We start from the raw sequence: 23,963 nt of genomic DNA, 5'->3' as shown, positions 1-23,963 counted from the left end.
TTTTTTTTTTTTTTTTTTTTTTTTTTTTTTTATTTTTTTTTTTTTTTTTTTTTTTGTCTTTTGTCTTTTTTCTGTGTCCGGCAACGGATCGCAACCCTCAGTGTTGCCCCCGTACCGGACCGGGGACCGGCAACGGGATCGCAAGCCTCGGTGTTGCTCCCGCGCCTCGCTCAGCCAGTGAGCGGGAGCCGGTCCGTATGTGGGATCCGAACCCTCGGACGGTAGCGCCGCCGCGCTTCCCAAGCGGCGCACTATCCAGTGCGCCACCAGGCCGGCCCTTAAGTAAGCCTCTTAAATTCAAGTACTGGTTAAGCAAAGAGTTCTGTTACTTTAGATTAGATTAACCAGTAAGTACATGATTCCAATGTTTGCCACTTATACAAGGATGAGAGTCCACTGCACGGAGGAACTAAATAATTATCAATCTGGGGATAGGTGGAAAAGCATTCATTCTAGTTCACACATTAAATTTACAAAGCTCTAATAGATAGATTAAAAAGGAAAAAAGAACTGCACAGACATTTTGTAAATCATAGCCCAAAGGTGACTTAGAGGAAACAGTAAAGAAGCCCACAGACATTTCCGCTTCTCTCAAGACAGAAACAGTATAACTGAACTGACCACAAAAATTCAGATTAAGCAGTACTGACCCCAGTAACTCTGAGGACCCCTTCCATGCCAGAGAACAAAAGATAGAGGGCTCCTGCTACCACAACTTTGTGAAGAGTAACTCCAAGACGAGGCCTAAAGAGGAAGCAAAGAGATAGTTGAGTATAAATGTGACAAATCTCAAGACAAGCAAAGTAACGGGAATTCATGTTGATTAACAGAGGCAAACAATTTAAAGAGATAAACAACACATACTTAATTCACCTGAGAGAAGAAAACTCATAAGAACATATGGTCTTAAAACAAGAGAGAGAATACAAGAACTTAAGATGTGGTCTCCAGTTACTACATTTTAAAGAGATTTTTATTATAGAGAATTTTGAATATTCAAAAGTAGTATAATGAGTCCCAACAACCATCAACCTATGGTCAATTCTGCCCCATGCATACCCCATCCACTTCTCATCCTTTCATACTATCTTTAAGCAGATCCTAGACTGTATATATTTTTATTTGTATATATTTCAGTATGTTTTTAATAAATAAGGACTTTTTAAAAAACATAACCATAATACCACTAAAAATTTTAATAATTCCTTAATATAATCAAATATCTTATTATAGTTTATTAAATAAATAGTACATTTGAAAGATCAAAACTAGGGCCGGCCTGGTGGCGCGCACTGCTACAGTGCGCCGCTTAGGAGCGTGGCGCCGCTCCCGCCGACGGTTCGGATCCCACATACAGACCGGTTCCTGCTCACTGGCTGAGCGAGGTGTGGGCGCAGCACCAAGGGGTGCGATCCCGTTGCCAGACACGAAAAAAGACAAAAAGGAAAAAAAAAAAAGAAAGATCAAAACCAAACAAAATACGAAGTCTTTTGAGCAATTTCTGTTTGAAGGAGAAAAAGCCTTGGTATTCAAAAACCTACTGAATCAGAATCTACATTTTAATAAGATCCCCAGGAGATTCATTCAGTATACTATAGTGTGAGATGCACTGTCTTAAATCATGTGTTCCTAAGCCTTGGCAGTATGTGTTCTTATATTTTTTTGTTATACACTAGGAAAAGCTCCCACATGAGTAGGGAATTTTCCCCCCTGTGGTGTATCATAGAACTAGAATACTTCCTGGCATACAGCAGGCACTTAAATATTTGTTCAATGTATAAATAAATTCTAAGAATTAACCCCCCCCCCATTCCTCTAATCCCATTTCAAGCAAAACTCCTTTCATTGAATAAATAAATTTTAAAAATTAGCCTACCACCACCATTTAATCCCACTGAAGGCAAAATTCCTTAAAATAACTATCTGGTCTTGGGTTTGGATCCCCTTACTGGCCAGCTGCCAAAAATAATGATAATAATTGTCTATACCTGGCTAACTCCAATTGCCCTCCTCTTGTTCTCTCTTGAACTCCCTCCAATAGGACTTTTGTCCCTCACGCTTCACCAAAACTGTTCTTGCCACTAATACCCTCCATGTAGTTAAATCCAGTGGTCAATTTTCAATTTTTTTGCTTGACCTATCAGGAACATTTCACCACAATTAATCACTCCCTCCTTGAAACAAAGTCTTCAGTTTGCCTCCCATCTCACTCACTGGTCATTCCTCAATTTCCTCTGCTAACTAACTATACTTCATCTCACTAACTTCTAAATAATAGAAAATGTTCAAGGGCCTAGTCCTTGGACCTCTTCTGCATATACATTCACATCCTTGTTGATCACATCCAGTCTCATGACTTTAAATAAAATCTACACGTTGATGTCTCCCAAACTTGTATCTCTGCCCCAACCTCCCACTTGTTTCTCCCATTTGGATATTTAACTGAACTCCTAATCTTGCCCCCAATCTACTTATTCCACCTAAGGTCTTCCTGAACTCTAAATGTCGATGTCATCCTGCCACTTGATCAGACCGAAACTCTGGGTTGGCACCATGTTTGATTCCTCGTCTTTTACATCGCACATCTGATCCATTAGCAAATTCCACTGTTTCTACCTTCAAAATATATACTGAATCTGACTGCACGTCAGCATCTCTTCTCCTCGGTGTATATAGAGCTAGCTCCCTCACCTTTGTGAGGTTTTTGCTTAAATATAACTAAGTGAAGCCTTCCACGACTACCCTATTAACTACTGCAAGCTCCAACTCCTGCCTGGCACTCCCTATCCCCTTTTCCTGCATTATCTGCTCCACAGAACTTTTCACTGACATACGAGAGTACTTCAAAAAGTTCATGAAAAGATTCACAACATCTGTTAATTCTATTTTTCCATGAAGTTTTTGAAGTACCCTCATATTAGATATTTTACTCACTTAAATTTTGTCTGTACCCCCTCCCTCTGCAAAGGTAAACTCCATGTCTTTTCTTTATTTGCTGTATCTCCAGGGCCTAGAAAAATGTGTGGTATATAGAAGGCACTCGATAAAATTTTTTTGAATATAAAATAAATTATTTTCAGATGGTTACAGCAGGAATGTTCTTTCGATAAAAAACCTCATTTGCAAAAATATTCTGGAAGGGGCCGGCCCGGTGGCGCACTGGAGAGTGCGCCACTTGGGAGCACGGTGAGGGTTCGGATCCCATGTGGAGACCGGTTCCCGCTCACTGGCTGAGCGTGGTGCGGGTGCAACACCGAGGGTTGCGATCCCGTTACCGGTCAGTAAAAAAGACAAAAAGGAAAAAAAAAATATTTTGGAAGAATAAAGTCGCTATAAGTTTACTCTAAAAGTTTGATGTTTCAATGTCATTTGTTACATTGCAGGTTTTCCTACACATGATCTCTGAGTTCTAAATGAAATAAAACATTAACATTTTTCCAGCATTTACAATGCTACAAAATTTCAGATACCTTTTACTCCAGAATTATTTCTTTTATCATCTCTCTGAGAACTACTACATTGGAAACCTACTATTTTAATTTAATCAGCATTTTAATTTGCTCTTCCATACAGGAAGTTAATACTTACTTAACTATGCCATATCCCAGACTGACTATAATAACAAGTGTTCGAGCCAGTGAGCGTTTCACTGCTGAAAGCAGCTCTGCAAGGATCAAGGCACCTTGGACTATGAAAAAGAAGAAAGGAAGAGATAGCACTATAATTTAGGTTCAGCAAAGGCACAATTCCCATATCAGAAAGTTGATCTCTAACATCTTCAGAATAAGCATTGCTATTAGTCCTACTAAAAAAGAATACTACCTCTGCGATTTTTACAAGTACACAATCTGGTATTACTTACAATCTTATGCATATGTATAGCAATCTGAGTGTGTTCAATTCACCTCCCTTCCCAACCCACCCCCAACTTCGCTAAAACCATAAAAGACTACCTCATCCTATACAGACAGTTTATAGCAACAATGGAATTTCCCCCTATTTTAAAAAACTTTGAAATATAGCTATATACAGAGAAAAGCACAAAACACAAAAATGCACACGTGCGTGTACAGTTTTCAACTCATTTTCTCATCTACTATTTTCAAGTCCTTTCAAAGACCAGGAAAAGATCTAATTAGTGTATCCTACAACAATAACTATTATTAAATCAAATGGTCTTATGAGACAGAATCAAAGCTATCACAAAAAGCTTTAGTACAAAATTTCTGTCATTATCAGTTCACCTTACTAAACCATAAGCACTCTCCTATTTTCTTGGTATTACTGAATTTTATCAATTCTTGGACGCACTCCCCCACACCCCACATTTTAAAATCTTTTAAATCTAAGGCATGTCTTACAATCAATGGCACCTTACAATTAAATTGGCATTGTTTACTTTCTTTCTTAGATGTATATACTATTAGTGCCTTAGAAATCAATGGCAAATGAGATTCAATGACAGTAATTCCCAAAATAGCCACTACTGCTGTAACTTTTGCAAGTATATTTCTGTGATTACTCTCACGTCACTGAACCACAGGTTATGAGATTAAAAGAAAGCCACAATCACAGTAAATCTGCTTAAGTTATACTAATAATTAAATAATTGAAGAGTTAGACCTATTTAATGACTGCTGACCTTAGGAAAATTTTCACACAACTCACCTGCCAATTACACAAACTGGCAAACGCTTTTTGATTACATACCAGATTCTCCTTTGTATCGAATATTCTGAAATTCTGCATAGAAGACAGCTTTCTCAAGCATTCCCAGGAAGATGACAGCACCAATCCAAAACTGAATTCTCAGAAGATCTCTCCAGTAGCAGGCAGACCATGCCAGCCAAAGAACACCAAACAGGACATATACAATACACATCACCATGAAAAACTGTCATCCAGTTGGATAAGAAATAAAAAGCAAAATTAGGGCCAAGAGCTAAGTATCTAAATTTAGAATCAATATATAGTCTTTAAAAAAATACACATTCTATCTTCTATTTAAAAAATAATTATTTCTTTAGAGTTTAATACTAATACAAAAAATTACCTCCTCTTGAGCACAGAGAGACTATATAAGGACTTGTCCTCAAGAGTGACTGCTCTCCTATATTAAATAAGCTTTTTCAGCTCACAATCTAAAAATTATGTAAGTGAAGACAACACTGAACGGGAAAAAGGCATGACAGGATGAGTACACACCTAGAGGTAGACTCTTAAAGGGAAAGGAAGAAGAGAATAATCATGAACAAAGGAAGTCTGAAAACAGATTATGGATATTGTCAGACACAAACGTGTGTGTGCACACGCACAATGAAGAGGAGGAAGCTTCATTATTTAGTTTCTTTAAGTGGGATCAGAAACTATAGGTTTGTAGTAAGAAGTGCCCTACTTTGGATCCTAGAGAGAATGTGTGATGTGAAAGATCTTTGAGGTATTTCCCAAGTCTAAAATCCACAAGTTATTGACCCCTTCATTTTATAGTTAAGAAAATGAGGCACGGGCCGGCCCGTGGCTCACTCGGTAGAGTGCGGTGCTGATAACACCAAGGCCCCGGGTTCGGATCCTATATAGGGATGGCCGGTTTGCTCACTGGCTGGGCGTGGTGCTGACAACACCAAGCCAACGGTTGAGATCCCCTTACCGGTCATCTTTAAAAAAAAAAAAAAAAAGAAAATGAGGCACACAGGGGTATACTGAGTCTCCTAGGGTCACAATCTAATAAGAAATAAGTCCAGAACTATAAGCAACATTTTCTGAATTGTATAGAAACAATTTTTTTAAGAGAATACTGCCACAAAACATGGAAAGTCTTTCAAGCTAAACTCATTTAATGTTAAGATTAAAGAATATAAGTTCACTTACAATCATCAATGGATAGTCCTCAAGTGTGAGGTATTCATAGGGACCCTTCACTTCAACAGTCACTGCCAAAACACAGTCCTCAGAATTAATTTAAAGGATGCAGAAATTAAACAAAAACACTAATATTTGATGAAATTAATTTCATTAGGTTATTTACTTTTAACCACTTCAATCCTGGTGAATATTATACTTCATTTGTACAACACTTTGAAATTCATTAAGTGTCCTCATAATTCATGCTATCTCCTGTACAGGCTTTCATGCCTTCACTCTAGTCTGAAGTGGGAAAGCCCTTTTTGTTCCCATACTCATATCCCTTAGACTACATCAAATGATATTTCCTCCAGAAAGCCTCCTCTGAGCTGCCCATCTAGAACTATTTCCCACCTCCTCTAAATTCTAAACACATTAAACATATACTTTTTCTTATAACACATCATTAATATGCTTTGTAGGACTTCTATTCTTCATTCTGCCACCTTCTTTGTTTGCTATCCCTCCTCACCTATGTTTTCCTACTGTTTTACTATTTTTTTAACCAACTTCAATTTTATGAAGTAAGGCATTTAAAAAAAACCCTAGAAATTCATCTTAACACACACTAATAATGTACCCTTCCTGATAAAATAAGGTGGAAAACAATCCACTTTCCCAATCATGTACACTAGATCCTCACTCCAAAATGAAAATAAGCCAAAAGTTCAGATGGAAGCAAGACACCATCCAATAAACATAGAGCTGAACTTTCCCAAAACTTGCTAGTTAACATTTTTCAAAGATTTTGTTAATAATAACAAATAGCATTATATTTAATATTATATTAATTATAATTAAATTATATTTAATGTCCATTTATTGTTTAAAAAATTTTAAATATGTCTTTTAATGAAGCAGAAAAACTGATAGTAACAACATGAATCTGAAAGACAGATTTGCCTTATTGAAGCAAACCTATTGACTATTTTAAGATCATCTGTAATTGATAAAACTATTTTAAGATTGTAATTGATCAAATAATTTGGATAAATTCTAGGTATGACTAATAAATAAAAATATGACTTATCTGAGAAGTGATCATCTCCAGAGATAGACTAATAACTTCCCATTCAACAGAAGTTTCCTACTAGCTTTTATCAGGCATGATAAAAGGACACACCATTACTGAAAGTAAACCAGGTCTAATAATACTCGTATGAACAAAAGGAGCTTCCCATAATAGAAATCATAAAAATTTCAGAGCTGAACTGGTTATCAAATCTATATCTTCCTAATTTAATAAAACAGCAAACAAAACTGTTTGGTGAGTATTTGTCACAGTCTTTGCTTACTCTATGCCAGGAATCAGCAAAATGCAGCACATGGGCCAAATGTGTCCATCCACTTTTTTCCTAAATAAAGTTTTATTGGAACACAGCCACATCCATTCATTCATGGATTGTCTATGGCTGCCTCTGAACCACCATGGCAGAGTTGGGTAGGTGCAATGGAAAAAATATTTACTATCAGGCTCCTTAAGAAAAAGTCTGCTAACCCCTGCTCTATGCTAAAATATACATTTACTGAGCACTTAGTATTTGACAAGCCTATGGAAAACATAGCAAACAGAAAGATGAGTAAGATGTTTTCTGCTATCTAGTGGATTACCATCCAAAAGGGTAAAGGGAGCCAGAAAGCAACATAGAGAACTAGCCCTCTGAACCAGATGCAGGATGAGTATGTATTTTCTAGGACAAAGTAAAAAGCCTTCCAGGTAGAGGAAATATCATGAATAAAAACAGTTGTGAAAGTGTGTAGTATACTTAAAGAACAGGTAGTGTGAGACTGCACATAGTACAATACAGTAGTGTTTTGGCATAAGGCAGCAAAAGGTAAACTGGGACAAGCTGTGAAGAGTTTTACAAACCTTGCTGCAAAATGTGGACATTTTATAGGCAAGGAGGAATCATCAATGGTTTTAATGAAGGAAAGAAAGATAAAACTATTTTAGATAAATAATTCTAGGACTTTCAGATAATGTAGTAAAGTCCATCCTTTAATGTACCTTTTCACCACCAAACAACAGATGGATAAAATATAAAAAAGAGAAAACAGGGCCAGCCCGTGGCTCACTCGGGAGAGTGCGGTGCTGATAACACCAAGGCCCCGGGTTCGGATCCCATATAGGGATGGCCGGTTCGCTCGCTGGGTGAGCGTGGTGCTGACAACACCAAGTCAAGGGTTAAGATCCCCTTACCGGTCATCTTTTAAAAAAAAAAAAAAAAAGAGAAAACAAAAGGACATTAGCTCAAAAACAAGATAAACATTTCCAAGAATCATAACTGAACAGAAACTCACAACAGAGCATGAGGCTGAATCCATGGTCATGTTTGACTCTGGACTCAAAAGCAGACTATGGTAGTTAGAAGTGCAATTCCTATGGGATCACTAAAACTTGTAGAATTTAAAGAAAAAGAGCAGGGACCGAGCCAGGTTTGATGCAATGAAGAGGCTGAAGTGAAGTGGAACAGGGCTTCTAGTCCATCCTTTTCAAAGAAAGAGGGTTGAAAATAAACGCTAGCAACTGCTCCTTGACACCATTACCCATTAAAAAACTGTGGGCCTAGAAAGGCAGTAGGATACACATATATTCTGAGGTCCAGAAACTGTGCCAGGCCACCTGCTGGTTTGCCTAAATCTGCTACACCCCCATATCACTATGGGGCATAATAAGACACATTTAGATTGGAAGTTAAGCATTCAATACAAGAATCACAAAAAACAAAAGTTTAAGATTAAGTCAGATAAAAGAAAGAAAATGATAAAGAAGATAATCAAATAGACAAAAAAATGGTTGGGAAAATTAACAAAACCAAAAGCTCATTCATCGGGATAAAAATACAACAAAATAAAATTCTAAAAAGGTTTAACATGTTAAAAAAAGAAGACACAAAAGCAATATTAAGGATTTTAAAAGACTAGATACAGTAGATTTTTGTAAAGAAATACCATGAATAACACTGCCAATAAATTTCTTCCAAAAAAAAAAACACCAAAAAACAAACAAACCCACCCTGATCCAAGGAAAAACAGAAAAACTAAAATGAAACACTTATTACTATTGAACATAAATCATTTAAAACTACCTGGGGCAGAAAAAAAGAACATCAGGTGGAAACAGTACTACATGTGAGTTCTACTAGACATTAAAGGAATGGATAATCCTACCCTTACAAAAAACTGTTCCACAGAATATAAAAATGACACTCTTGCATTCATTATATGACACTAGCATAACCTGGATGCCAAAACCAGTGGAAGACAGTATGAGAAGAGAAAATATAGGCCAATCTTACTTTGAACACAGGCAACAAACAATAAAACACTAGCAAACAGAACCCAGCAATATGTATGTATGTGTATGAGACCGTGTGTGTGTGTGCGTGTGTGTATATCAAGACCAAGTAGTGGTAATTCAAGTATGGATTAACATTAGAAAACCAGTTAATGTAAGGGCCGGCCCATGGCTCACTTGGGAGAGTGTGGTGCTGACAACACCAAGTCAAGGGTTAAGATCCCCTTACCAGTCATCTTTAAAAAAAAAAAAAAAGAAAGAAAGAAAACCAGTTAATATAATGCACGCCACATTAACATTAAATGAGAAAGCACATGTAATCATTTTAATCAATACAATCAAAACCATTTGATAAAACTGAACACTCATTCTTAATACTTAAAAAAAGAAAAATACTTAGTAAACTGGGAATAGAAAGGAACATCCTTAACCAAATAAAGAATATTTTGAAAAATCTACAATAAACTTCACACTTAACGGTAAAATGTACCAATACTGCCAGTAAAGTCAAGAGCAAGATAAGGATGGATGTCATCACTGTTTCTATTCAATATTTTACTTGAGAAAACTGGGTAGGGAAGGAAACTGCAAAGTAGAAAGAAGAAACAAAAAAGGAAACCACAGGAAATAAGACCAGTTAGGAAGTTACTGCAAAATTCCAGGTAAGAGACAATGACTCCATGCACTGGGCAGCAATAGTGGAAAGGAGAAAACTTAAGAAAAATTCTTTAGTAATTAAAAATTACCAACACTAAATAATTTAAAAATTTCCGAGTTCTGACCTAGTGACCAAGTTTTGACAATTCTAGTTCAGAATACTGAGAATGTGATATTAATTAAAAATTCAAAAAGCAAGAGGATCAAATGAAGAAAAATGAAATCTAGTATCTGTAATACCTAGAAAGAAAGCCTATGTGAAGTGCCTAGAAGTGTGTCTGGTAATATTGGGTGCAGAACAATGTTAATTTCTCTTTCCCAATTTTTCCACTTCTCAACAAACATTCTTAATGGATCATCCCCTCACAAAAAGGAATTTTACACTACCTACCATTCATAGGACAATTAGATAGTAAAACAAATGTTAAAAAGAAACAGACTGAACTTACTGGTAAATAGATTACTCAGAGAATTTTCTTTTAATGATTCCTTTGAGGATGAAATGCCAATATGTACAATAAAAATGTATGGTGCATCCTGCCAAGTTTGCAACGGTTCATGCATTGCCTACAGAGGGGAAAAAAGTATCAAACCTTCAAGTCTTAAGAATTAAGAGCACACATTAATAGCACAATATAAAAAATCCAGGATGATGTCAGTAAATGTGAATTATAAACATCAATTCCTGAATTCCCTTTGTTCAATGCCATTTCCAAGATTACCAGAAGTCCTGCTGACATGGTCTCACATTTACATCAAAAATTTAATTTTGGGCTAGTCTATATGGTAGGCAAGAGTCACTGTCCCCCAGTCAGGGAAGTCGAATTAACAGCTGCCAAGTCCCTGACTTTGGGGGGCAGTGACGCTCGGTTTCCACACAGATTAGTCTTCACAAACACAAAAGTAAGATACAAAGATAAAGGAGATGAACACAGAAAACGATTGGTTTCTTTTTCCTCAAGTGTGAAAGGAGGTACTGCTACTTAGACTTGCAATTTATTACTGTCTGATCTTAAAAGGAGAAGCTTTTATCTAGAGATCTCTGGGTAAGCTTCATTGATCTATGAAACCCTTCAAAGCGGATAACAGATTTTACACATTTATGATTTTTCTTGTAGAACCACAGCTTTTCTAAATGTCCTACAACCCAAGAAAAGGTTAAATAAGAAATTAAAAATTATATTCCATGATACAATCCAAAGTATCAAATAAAGCAGATTAACCAGTTCTTTAGCTATACATTTACTAGATTATTTTAGTAATTTGAGAACATACTGTCATGTTGAATCTCATACACTGACTTATCTCTGCCAAATAGCCTCTCTCTAACAAGATCCAGGAGCAGTACGTGAGGAAACTTTACAGCTCCAAAGTTATGGGTATCGTATATTCTATTACCTATAAGTACTGAACCTTTCCTGAACTTACTTGTCCGCTAACCAATGAAACTTTGTTTGGTGTAACAAGCTGCTCTGCTATTAATTTTATATATCTTTATAACTCCCTCTCGCAATTACAAAAGGTACTGATTAATTCTCATACGGATTTGATAAAGCGTATAACTATGGACTATAGGGATTTTGACCCTGTAAAAGTAACATTTATATGCCAGGCACTCTATTAAGCATGTAATATTTATGACTTTTTTAAATCCTCACAACTCTATCAGATAGGTACTTTTAGCTCCTTTTTTTTAAACTGAGGTAAATTTCACATAACATCAAAGTTACAACTTTAACATTTTGAATTAGTGTACAACTCAATAGCACATCACCTCTGCCTAGTTCTAAAACATTTTCATCATCCCAAAAGGAGACCCCTTTACTCATTAAGCAGCAACTCCCCATTTCTCCCTCCCCCCACCACTTGCAACCACTAATCTGTTCCCTCTCTCCATGGATTTGTCTAGTATGAGCATTTCCTATAAATGGAATCACATAATATTTGTCCTTTTGTGTCTGGCTTCTTTCACTAAACATAATGTTTTCAAGGTTCATCTATGTTGCAGCATGTATCAGTACTTTATTCATTTTTATGGATGACTGATATTCCATTTTATGGACATACAATGTTTTGTTCATTTACTCCTGCTTGGAGTTTTAGCTTTGTGAGCTTCTCAGCCTTTTTGAAATTCATGCCTTCACCAAAATTTGGAAATTTTTGGCTATTATTTCTTCAAATATTCTTTCCATACCTTTCTCTTTCTCTTTTCCCTCTGAGACTCCCATTCTGTATTGGTATACTTGATGGTATTTCATAGATCTCCTAAACTCTGTCCATTTGACCTCATTCTTTTCTTTTTCTACTCCTCTGAACAGAGAATTTTAACTGACCTACCTTCAAGTTCAGATTCTCTCTTCTGCCTGCTTAAATATGCTGTGAAACTCTCTAACCAATTTTTCATTTTAATTATTTTATTTTTCAGCTCCAGAATTTCTGTTTGATTCCTTTTTATAATTTTTATCTCTATGTTCTCTTGGTTTCCTTTAGTTCTTCACCCATGCTTTCCTTTAACTTTTTGAGCATATTTAAGACAGTTCATGTAAAGTCTTTGTCTGGTAAGTCTTAATGTCTAGGCTTCTTCAGAGGCCCTGTTATTTTTTTCCTCTGCAAATGTCACACTTTCCTATGTCTTTGCACACCGTGTAATTTTTGGTTGAAAACTAAGCATTCTGAATATTATAAAGTGGCAACTCTGGAAATCAGATTCTGCTCCCTCTCCAGAGTTTGTTGTATCTGCTGGTGTATATTATTCTTTTTTTGTTTGCTCAGTAACTTTTATAAATTATTTTTGTAAATTTTGTATTCTTTGCCCTGCGTAACTACAGAAGTATATGTTCCCTCAGCTTAGTAGTCAGCTAGTGTTTCAGCAAAGATTTCCTTAAACATCAGGAGCCAGAATGAGAAAAGAAAAAAAAACTCTCCTAGTCTCTGCAGATTGAGATAGTCCTTCAATACTTATCTGGGCCAATTAAAGCCCTTCCTTAGTCTTCACTTTCTGCTTGTGCAGTCTGAAGGCCAGCCAGAGTGAAAGCTGAGGGTCATCTTCACTGAGTGAAGTCTTCACTGAGCATGTGTCCAGTCCTGGGCATGCACATGGCTTTCTCAATCCCTTGGTACACACAGGAGCTATTAAAAGCCATTATTTTCCCACGTCTCCTTTCCAGACCTTTTCCTTCCCTGGCTTTACAGTCTATTTATTGTTTGTCCCCACTGTTATTGTCTCAAAATTGTAACTCCCCTTCAACAGAACTTTTCTAACTCCATCAGTAAGGTAAGATAATTAAGGCTGCATATGGTAATCCAGTTATTGATGCTCTGAGAAATATACACTACAAGGGTAGTTTTGTTCCCACCACATTCTATTTTTGATTAAGCACTGCATTTGACAAAATTATAGTAGTTACAAAACTAAACATACTCTTACTATACAATCCAGCAATTGCACTCCTTGATATTTACCCAAAAGAGCTGAAAACTTATGTCCACACAAAAGCCTGCCACAAATGTTTATAGCAGCTTTACTCATAATTGCTAAAACTTGGAAGCAGCCAAGAAGTCCTTCAATAGGTGAATGGATAAATTGACATATCCAGACAATGGGATATTATTCAGAACTGAAAAGAAATGAGCTATCAAGCCACCAGAAGACAGAAGGAACCTTAAATGTACAGTACTAAGTGAAATAAGCCAATCTGAAAAGGCCACATATCTGCATGATTCCAGCTATATGATACTTGGTAAAATCAGCCAATATGCATATAAATAAACATGGACCTTCAACAGCAATTTTTAAAATACAATTTACAACAATAAATTATTGCTTTAACTAGACAAACTGCATAAAATTTGTTTTAAATTATAACAGTCACTATTGGTGAGGAAAGAGGAAAAAATTCACTCTCTCTTTCTTAGGACCATAAATTCTCACAACTTCTCTGCACAGCACTTTGACAAAGCATAGAAAAACACTTGGATCTAGCAATTCCACCTCTAGGAATTTAGCCTAACTATGCAGCCATAGTACTACTCAATCTATTAATTTGTTAATGAAAACAAAGTATTACATAGTGGTAAATATAGTATGATCCCATTTTGTTATATATAACATGATCTCATTTTAATATGCTTGTGCTCTGCATAATCACACCGAACTGCTAAAATTGCTAGACAATAAAATTACAAAGGACCTTTACTTTTAAGTTATAGAATCAAAAACTTTTATCAGTATGAAATTCTTTTGAAATCAGAAAATATTTAAAAACAAATGTAGCTACAATATTCACTGTAACACTGTTTAAAATTGTAAGATAATGAAACACAAAGATCCAAGAACAGAGAATTTGTTAACAAATTGCAACGCATTCATACAATAAGATACTATGCAGGCATTAAAGTAATGATGCAATACAACATTTACTGAACTGGAAAGATGTCCATATTATATTGGTAAGCTACAAAAAAAAGTTGCCATAGAATACATACTCTTAAGATTCCCTTTTTAAAATAAAATATAAATATGCACGCGCAATACAACATTTACTGAACTGGAAAGATGTCCATATTATATTGGTAAGCTACAAAAAAAAAGTTGCCATAGAATACATACTCTTAAGATTCCCTTTTTAAAATAAAATAAATATAAATATGCACGTAGACAAATGACTAGAAGATAAATATACCAGATTATGTTCTTTTCATTTATGTGTATTTTCTAAATTTTTGATAGTGACTATATACATATTAGCTATAAGAAAAAAACCAATGGATGTCTTCTGTTTAAAAAAAAAAATTAAAGACTGTCATCTCTAATTCATTTTCAGGTTAAAATATTATACAACTAAAATTGGTGGGGGAGGAAGTGCAGACACCTGCAGAATGGCAGAATAAGGATCTCCAAAAATCCACGCATCTATAAAAGCAACAAGAACACTGGCAAAATCTATAAAAGTTAAGATTTTGGGAACTTCAAAATTTAAAGACTTGCAACAATCCAAGAGTGTTTCTTCAAGAAAAACAGCTGAATGTTGGTAAGAAAAGTAAGTTTGTAATGTTTTTGTTCACCCTAATTCCATCCCCCCTCCCAAGCTCGTTAAACTAAAGTCTTCGGAACTAAGAAACTACTACAACTGTGAAAAACAGCAGCTTTACAGCCACTGGAAAAAAGAAAACAGGTTTGGCAATCCCTTTTAAAAGACCAATCACCTGAGTTATATGGTAGATTGCTGAAAAGCTCCATTCTCAAGGCTTGCCTTTATCTGACCTTACTCAGAGATCACTCAGTGTCAACAACCCTGCACTCAGGGCATTTGTCAAAAACACTCAGCAGCAGTTCTAAAAGATCACAGCTGCCTGAGGTGAAGTTGCCAGCTGGGGCTTATCAAAATGCTAACCAAAAACTTAAAAGAAAAAATTGGAGAATGAGATGTCCACAGGGACTATGAAAAGCTCCAAAATATTCCTGGAAATCTAGAAGGCCATGAGTATGTGTAGGGCTGTGCACAAAGGCCCAGAGCTGTGCACACGCCCAGGAAAGACTTGAGAAGGCCCTAATCACTCACCTCTGGCTGATCTTAGGGCTCTGTGCAGACAGGAAGAAAAGGTTAAGACAGAGTTGTAAATTGTGAAAGAAGCCAGACACGAGTCCATGTGCTGCATGATTCTAGTTATATAAAATGTCCACAATAGGCAAATCCATAGAGACAAAAAGTAGATTAGTAATTGCCAGAGGCTAGGGGAAGGGTGTGATGGGGAGTGACTGATAATGAGTATGGGATTACTTTCTGCAGTGATGAAGAGTTCTGGAATTAGATAGTGGTGGGGGTTGGCACAATTTGTTTATATACCAAAACCCACTAAATTGTATGCTTTAAAAGGATAAATTTTGTGATATGCACTTGTATATTATGTTTCAATACAGTTGTTATAAAATTAAAAACTTTAATCAACTTCGCAAAATATATGACCCAACATGAATATCTACCTTACTTCCTCTATATTTTTAAACTCAGAAAGTTTTGAGGACTTAGTAATTATGAATCAGAAGGTGAAAAAAAGCATCCATAAAATATGTATTTATGAAAACTTAAGGCATATTTATACATTTTGATCTTATTTCAATTTTCCAAACTCTCTTCCAATTGTATTCTATTACAGATAAGTTTAGATGGAGTTTAAAAGTCTTTTTAATAAGTTTCTTCCTATTTATAAATGTTTATTAGGCAGGGTGATTACAAAAGCGATACAGGTTTACTGTAGAAAATAAAGAAAATACAATATCCAGAGACAACCACTTTTAACATTTTGGTGTATAGGTTCCAGTCTCTAAGTTTCTTTTAAAATGTCAGCATATTGAGAGAACAATTAAAAAATACACAAACATAAGAAAACTAAAATATGTGTTCATTGCCCCAAATTCCCAAATATACTTACAGTTTTGTCCCCAATAAAGGTAAGATTTGTTCCATTCTCCTTAGCCTTTAAACATTAAAAAAAAAAAGAACATTAATCAAGAATTTTTACTTTACTCTCAGAAATATATAACGAAAGCAATTACCTCCTGTTTTTCTCCTAAAAGAGGTAGTCGATGCACAAAATCCCCAGAAAAGCTCTATAAAAGAAACAAAAGTAAAATTCAAGATGTATAAATAGTAAAATAAAAGTGTAGTTCAAAATACACAGAAACGGTTAAAGCAAAACATAATACTATACCAGTAAATCTAATAATATGGCATCAGCAGACAAAAGATTTCCAATTAACCAAAAACAAGTGAATAAAACCCTGCTGAGAACTGAAAAATAGTATCAAACTAAATTGGCCACTTGATTTTTTCTATAAGACTAATAAACATTTACAAATGACAAAATCTTAGATATAGGATATATGCTTAGGACAAAGCGATATTAGATAAATCCCTCTCATCCTATAGATGAGGAAAATGAGGCTCAAAGCTATAAAGCTTTAGATGCAGAAACAGAATTTGAACCTAAGATTTCTGACTCTTAAGTCCATTGTTCCTTCCCCCACACATTAATGCCTGTAAAAAAAACAATACTAATTACCTGTCTTACCATTTATCAGTAGATGAGGCATTTTCCTTCCTGAGCAATTAGACTGTATAATTCAACTCTGATACATTAGTGTAGAAGAGAAGAAACCTTATCAACATGGGGTATATGCCAACACCTTGGCAAGATTATGCCAGATCTAAAAGCAGTGAACCCTGGGCAACAGGATGCAACAGGTAGCTTTCCATAATCAAATCTAAGAAGGGCCAACTGATCTCCTAGCCTATGGGATAAATTTAGAGAACCAAGAGAAAACCTAAGAACTACTCAACATCATTGTCCCTAGCTTTTTTTCCACCAATCTTCCACCATTTTAAAGCTATTTTCTTTTCCCTCCAAGTCCGTAAAATCTAAGCTATAACAAGAACTGACCCTTATAATTCAATCAATTACTTCATCTGTTTATCAATGATCACTTATTAAATAAAGTCTTACCAATAAACTTTATTTCTAGTAGGTGGACAGAAAACCCAGCTTTCAATGAACTCCTTGCCTCTTCAAGGCAATTTGCTAAACGTTCCAAAGCAAATTTTAGATGCAGTAAGGACAAAGCAAAGGCTATGGTCACAGTAACTATTTTCAACACCTATAAAATTTTTCTATCAAAAAATTTGTATTAGGCCGGCCCGTGACTCACTCAGGAGAGTGTGGTGCTGATAACACCAAGGCCACGGGTTTGGATCCCATATAGGGATGGCCGGGTAGCTCACTGGCTGAGCGTGGTGCTGACAACACCAAGTCAAGGGTTAAGATCCCCTTACCGGTCATCTTTAAAAAAAAAAAAAAAGTATTAGATCCTGTTTCAAAAACAACAGAATTTCATGAGAAATGCCCCTCATATGATTACATATACGTAAGCATTAAAAACATAGTATTATTCATCTCTTCTTCTTTCTCCAAAACAAGGTATGAAATTCAACCCTAAGGCAGTGATACCCTTTTGAATTCAGATCTGTAGCAGTAAAATCTAAAAAACGTGAGTTTTCTGTGAACATATGAATTAGATGAGGTGACAAGAGAATTAAAAATTTGAGGTTTCAAATGTCCATCAACAGATGAATGGATAAGTAAACTGTGGTATATAAGAGAACATTAACCCTTAAAAAGGAAGAAAACTCTGACATATGCTTCAACATGGATGAACCCACTAAGTAAAAGAAGACATAAAAGAACAAAAATTATATGATTGTACTTATACAAGGTATCTAGAATAATCAAACTCATATAGAGATAGAAAGTAGAACAGTGGTTACTCGGGACTAGAAGCAGGGGATGAGAAGTTATTGCTTAACGAATACAAAGTTTCAGTTTGGGATAATGAAAGTTATAAAGATGGGTAGTGGTGATGGCTGTACAACAAGGTGAATGTACTTCATGATACTGAATTGTACACTTAAAAATGGTGAAAATGGTAAATTTTATGTTATGTATATTTCACCACAATAAAAAAATAGGGGTTTGTTTTTACACATAAAGGAAAGCACATCCTCTCTTTGATAAAATGAATATACAAGTGGACATTTTTCACTTCTATTCTCTCCAACAACTTTCAAAGATTACCCGTGTTTTAAAGAGTTCACTGCAGTTCTGGAACAATTTCGATGATGTCTGATATTTCCCAGACAAGCCTCTTTTTTCCTTAAGTTTTTCCAAATACGTCTCTACTTCTTCTGCCTAGAAAAATAGAAAAGACACAAAGCATTAAGTTATCTTTCACAAGTAGGATATTTAAAGGATAACAAATAGATCACCTATAGAAGCAATACAATTTTCATTTTGCTGCTTCAAAAATTAACAGCCTCAGATAAAGACTCTATATAACAGTATCCAAGAATCTAACATTATTAGATTCTAAAGCACAGAATTCTAGTCTTTGGCTCGCTAAGGGTAGTTCCTCTAGCAATTCTGGAAAGACTGGGAAACTGCCAGAGTCCAGAGGGTTTTGTCACAAGAAAATATACTTAAAAGAGTTACTTGACCAAATTAGCAACATCAACAAAAAGATATACTTGTGCTCATAAGCTAAGATAGAGCACAAAACTGTTGCACCCATTCACAGCCCAATACTAATACTCTAAAAAAACTCACCATTTCTGTGGCTACACCTATCAATTCTATGATTTTTCTCCCATACCCATATCTCTAATCTCGTTCTCTTTTCTAAGGTCCAATACCACATCTCCCACCATCTGCTTGTCATCTCCAAACTTTTATCCTGTGGCAACCCAAAATAATTTTTACACTCTTTTTGTTTATCAGCTAGCCAGTACGGGGAACTTCTACACTCCTAACTTGCACTCCCTATGAAGTTAGGATCTGCTAAGCTCTTGATCAGTTTATCCCAAGTTTCAAATGTATGAACCTTTTACTGTAAATTCAATTAGTGATCACTTAAGTGAAAAAGATCAACAATATTTCAAACTGTATTCTGAAAATTTTCTCTCTAAATTGTTCAGTCTTTCCAGTCCTCCTTGTCATATCAATCCTACCCAATATTATATAACAAAAGTAAAAAACAATCACTAACACTGCAAAAAAGATCATGTAAAACCTAATACTAAGGAAAGATTCAAAATGCTTAAGTTTTGAAAAACAGACTGTACAATGGACTTTTTTTAAAGACCAGTCAAATTATCTGTGCAAAGGAACTTCGAGAATAAGAGGAACTTTAAAAAGAAAGAGGGAAGGAAAGAGGAAGGAAGGAAATAAACTGTGAACAGGGGGATGGAAAGAGAATGGAAAAGGCCTGAAAAACCCATCCCGGAGCAATGTATTTCCAGTGCTCAAGTATCATGTACTATGGCAAGTCTCAAAAGTGTAATCCAAGAACCCTTTCACAAGGTCTAAGAGGTCAAAACTACTTTCATAATAATAATAGTATGCTGCTTGTCTTGCACTGATAGTACCAAAGCAATGGTGGATAAAACTGCTGCCCCTTATCAGTAACCAAGGCAGCAGCACTTAACTGTACTAGTAGTTGTACTCTTCATAGTCACAAACTTAGTTTAAAAAAAAAAAAAAAAAAAGACTAGGTTGGCCAGTTAGCTCAGTTGGTTAGACTTATAACACCAAGATTATGGGCTCAGATCCCCGTACTGGCCAGCCACCCTCACCGCCCCCCCTAAAAAAACTTAGTAAAAAAAAAAAAAAAAAAAGACTAGGTTGGCCAGTTAGCTCAGTTGGTTAGACTTATAACACCAAGATTATGGGCTCAGATCCCCGTACTGGCCAGCCACCCTCACCGCCCCCCCTAAAAAAAAGCCAGTTTTATGTAAGAATATCCTTGATGAAGAAATAAAAATTATTATGTTATTAAATCTGGACCTCTGAGTACATGTCGTTTTTAATAATCTAGGTGACAAAATGGGAAGAAAGCAAAATATAATAAATGATTGTTTAGAGACAAAGCACTTTGTAATTGTTTTGAACTGTGAGCTAAACTAGTTAATTTTTTCATAGAGCACATTTACTTGAAAGAATGACTGACAAACTGTATTTCTTCAGACTTGGTTATTTAGGAGATATTTTCCTAAAAATGAGCAATGCACTTCAACTGACAGTATTCATTGCCAATGACAAAATTTGAGCTTTCAAGCAAAAACTGGAATTTTGATAAGTTGTATCAACTACTATGAGCTTAATGACTTCCAATAATTAAGAAGCTCCTAATGAGAGTGGAGGTGAGGTGTCTGGGGATGTTTACTATAAACAATGTAATTTTGAGTTAAATGTAAAATGAGTTAATATTTAAGAGATTTATATAATTCAGTCAACCAATATTTTCTAAATGACCAATGAATAATGTTACAAAATCATACATGGGTAAAAGATCCATTTAAAATGCAAGACATGAGGCTGACTGGTTAGCTCAGTTGGACAGCATGGTGTTGTAACACCAAGGTCAGGGGGTTGGATCCCTGTACGGGCCAGCCACCAAAAAAAAGGTGCAAGACACACCAGTGGATTTTATATTAAAGAGTACAAAAAGTTCACTAATTTGATTTCAGATTCTATATTGCAACTGACCTTTAAGAAACTTCACTTATTGAGTTTTGGTAGAGAATCAAAGACGAGTTTTCCCAATTAGCTGAAAAGGCTATTAAAATACCACTCCCTTTTCTACCTATACATATGTATGAGGTCAGATTTTCTACATGTACATCAGCCAAAATATCACAACAAACTAAGTGAAGAAGGAGATATAAGAATCCAGCTGGCTTCTGTTATGTCAGATATCAACAAGATTTACAAATATGCAAAACAACCTACTCCTCTATATCTTTTTGGAAAAATAACTTTTCACTGAAAATGTTATTTATATTAACATGTAATGAATTTATTATTGCTACTTTAAAATAAATTAATAAATATTTTTATATTTTCTCAGTTTTAATTTCTAATAGAATAACCCACACGAACAAAGGCTTTCTGAAGTCTACAATAATTTTTAAGAATATAAGAGTTTCGAGACCAAAACAGTTGAAAATGGCTGATGTGTCAGGTATGTAAATTGGGAAACATGCATTCTAGTTTCAGCTCAGCTTCTCCATAGCTACATGATACACCTTCCTCTATAAAATTAAGAGGTTGGGACAAAATGACCCCTGTGGTCCAAAAAAAGTCTGTAATTTTATATTCCTTACCTTGAAGTTGTAGATTTCATTGTAACAATCAGCACTTTTCAGATACCAGGTTACATTCAAAGACAGATCACAAGGTTCTCCATCAACTATAAAAGAAGAAATCTTTGTAACGAAAAATGATTCCCAAAATAAAAGATGATTTTTAAACTGTTAACCTACATCCTATTTATTTCCTACCCTAAACTGAGATCCTCAAAGACCATCCCTTCTCCAAAGATAAGGTAATGGGACAATATATGCAAAAGAACTGAATATTCTTCAGATAAAAGTATTGTTCATAAAAAGAAACAGCAGTTACACAGTTATTTAACCTTTTGAAACTGTGTATGTTTTTATGCCATAAAACCTCAGTTTCTGGATTCTACTGGGAAAAACCTGGGAGTGATAAAGCAGTCCTAAATTAAAATCAGTCTTCTATAATCATCCAAATATTTACTGAGCAGAGCATAAGTCTAGAGAGATACAATAGCACAGTGTTAAGACAAAGAGGGGAACAGCAGGAACAAATTATTTAAGGACCCTTAAAAATGCTACATTCTAGTTGGAGAGACAAGAAACAACATTAGAGATGTCATAAGGCAATATTCATGACTATTATTGGTAGTACAAATAATAGTTCCACTGAGAGAGAAAGTCATGGCTTGGATCTTGACAACTATCAAGATTGGATAAAAAGAACAATGAACAAAAAGCAAACATGGTGGGGGGAAGTTAGAAATAGCAAAAGCCAAGATAGAGTATTAGATTTTTTTTTTCAAAGCCCACCTTAAGAAAAGCCTCAATAAATCTCATGAAATCATGAAAGCTTCATGACTCATTAAATATAGTTTGGAACATAATTTTCTAATGGATTAGACATTAGTCTGAAGACTTGGGAATGTAAATCTGACTATATGACTGATTAGTTGTCTCATCGGTATTCCCTTTTATCTTTGATTCCAGCTGTGGAAGGGAAGATATACTTCAGACTCCCTATTTCATGCAAATGTAACAAAAATACACATGACTGCATTTAGTAATCTACTTTTGGTTCACAACAAAAGTAGCAGCCTAACAAAGCTTCCCCTTTGTTTTAAAAATTGTTTTCTGAAACTAATTTGTAAGTTAATGACCAACATATTTTCACAGGGCTTTGTTAGATTACGTAAAAGTCTGACCTGTTGAATAGAATACATAGAAATGATAAAAATGATACTGCAATCTGGCTATGAACTATTCAGAAGAACCATGCAGAAATAGGATTAATTAATTAAAAGCCAGTAAGAACACATCCCCTAATAGATTTGCAAGGAAATTTGGCTGCAAAAATATTATTGCTTACGTTAAAAGCCAACATTTAGAACTTTAAATGGAAGGCTTTAAGAGACAATGAAAATGGTCCTGCCTATTCCATAACTTTCAATACTTCCTATACTTTCTATACTGCCTATTCCATACTTTGACAAAAGTATAAAATCAGAGACAAGTGGCACATATGAAAAAGCATAGAAGTACAAAAGAAAAAGACAATATAAATTTTAAGGAGGTTCAAGTCCTCCAAAAACAATGAAATGTAGACACTTTAAAAAATGCAGCTTGCTGGGCCGGCCTATGGCTCACTCGGGAGAGTGTGGTGCTGATAACACCAAGGCCGTGGGTTCGGATCCCATATAGGGATGGCCGGTTTGCTCACTGGCTGAGCGTGGTGCTGACAACACCAAGCCAAGGGTTGAGATCCCCTTACCAGTCATCTTTAAAAAAAAAAAAAGTCCCCTTACCAGTCATCTTTAAAAAAAAAAAAAGTCCCCTTACCAGTCATCTTTAAAAAAAAAAAAAGTCCCCTTACCAGTCATCTTTAAAAAAAAAAAAAGTCCCCTTACCAGTCATCTTTAAAAAAAAAAAAAGTCCCCTTACCAGTCATCTTTAAAAAAAAAAAAGCAGCTTGCTTAACTTGGCAAAACACCATTAGATGAAAATGCAGTTGAGAAAAATACAGTACCTAAAAAAAAGGACAGAATGGCAAACAGGCTATCAGGTATTCCCAAAGACAAAACCCTGCTATCTCTAACAGCTACTCTTACCTACTACACCAATCTCAGAAGAAAGAACAGTGTGCCAGAGTAGATTTAATTTAAATCAAATTTAAGTCATTGGAAGTAGTATATTCTTCATAGAAATTCTACTTGCTCCTTTCACCCCAAGTAGAATGCAAGCTCAATGAGGGAAAGAAATTTTTCTATCACTTCCCTGTCTAAAACAGTGCTTGCCAGTTAGCTCAGTTGGTTAGTGCATGGTGCTGGTAACACCCAAGGTCCAGGGTTTGATCCCTGTACCAGCCAGGAAAAAAAAAAAAAATCTAGGACACAAGAGTAAAATCGGTGGTATCTCTATGACTCAGAACAGATGAAAACACCATG

The 23,963-nt window shown here is 35.4% G+C and overlaps 1 protein-coding gene across 6 annotated transcripts in view; it reads right to left on the bottom strand.

The window, feature by feature from the left end:
- Positions 1-23,963, bottom strand: part of TMEM87A (transmembrane protein 87A) — a 51,442-nt gene that overhangs the window by 25,198 nt on the left and 2,281 nt on the right. For all 6 annotated transcript variants that reach the window (XM_008587373.1, XM_008587390.1, XM_008587382.1 and 3 more), the window contains exons 3-11: positions 21,568-21,653; positions 18,485-18,598; positions 16,413-16,466; positions 16,289-16,333; positions 10,306-10,423; positions 5,869-5,930; positions 4,711-4,894; positions 3,589-3,688; positions 651-744 (exon numbers count right to left, since the gene is read on the bottom strand). In XM_008587373.1, coding sequence (XP_008585595.1) covers positions 651-744; positions 3,589-3,688; positions 4,711-4,894; positions 5,869-5,930; positions 10,306-10,423; positions 16,289-16,333; positions 16,413-16,466; positions 18,485-18,598; positions 21,568-21,653 — 857 coding nt within the window. The remainder of the gene's footprint in view (positions 1-650; positions 745-3,588; positions 3,689-4,710; positions 4,895-5,868; positions 5,931-10,305; positions 10,424-16,288; positions 16,334-16,412; positions 16,467-18,484; positions 18,599-21,567; positions 21,654-23,963) is intronic.

This window comes from Galeopterus variegatus, unplaced genomic scaffold (assembly GCF_000696425.1).
Source record: "Galeopterus variegatus unplaced genomic scaffold, G_variegatus-3.0.2 Scaffold119, whole genome shotgun sequence".
Lineage (NCBI taxonomy): Eukaryota > Metazoa > Chordata > Mammalia > Dermoptera > Cynocephalidae > Galeopterus > Galeopterus variegatus.
The sequence above is the reverse complement of the archived record's forward strand: the minus strand, read 5'-3'. Positions and strand labels throughout refer to the sequence as shown.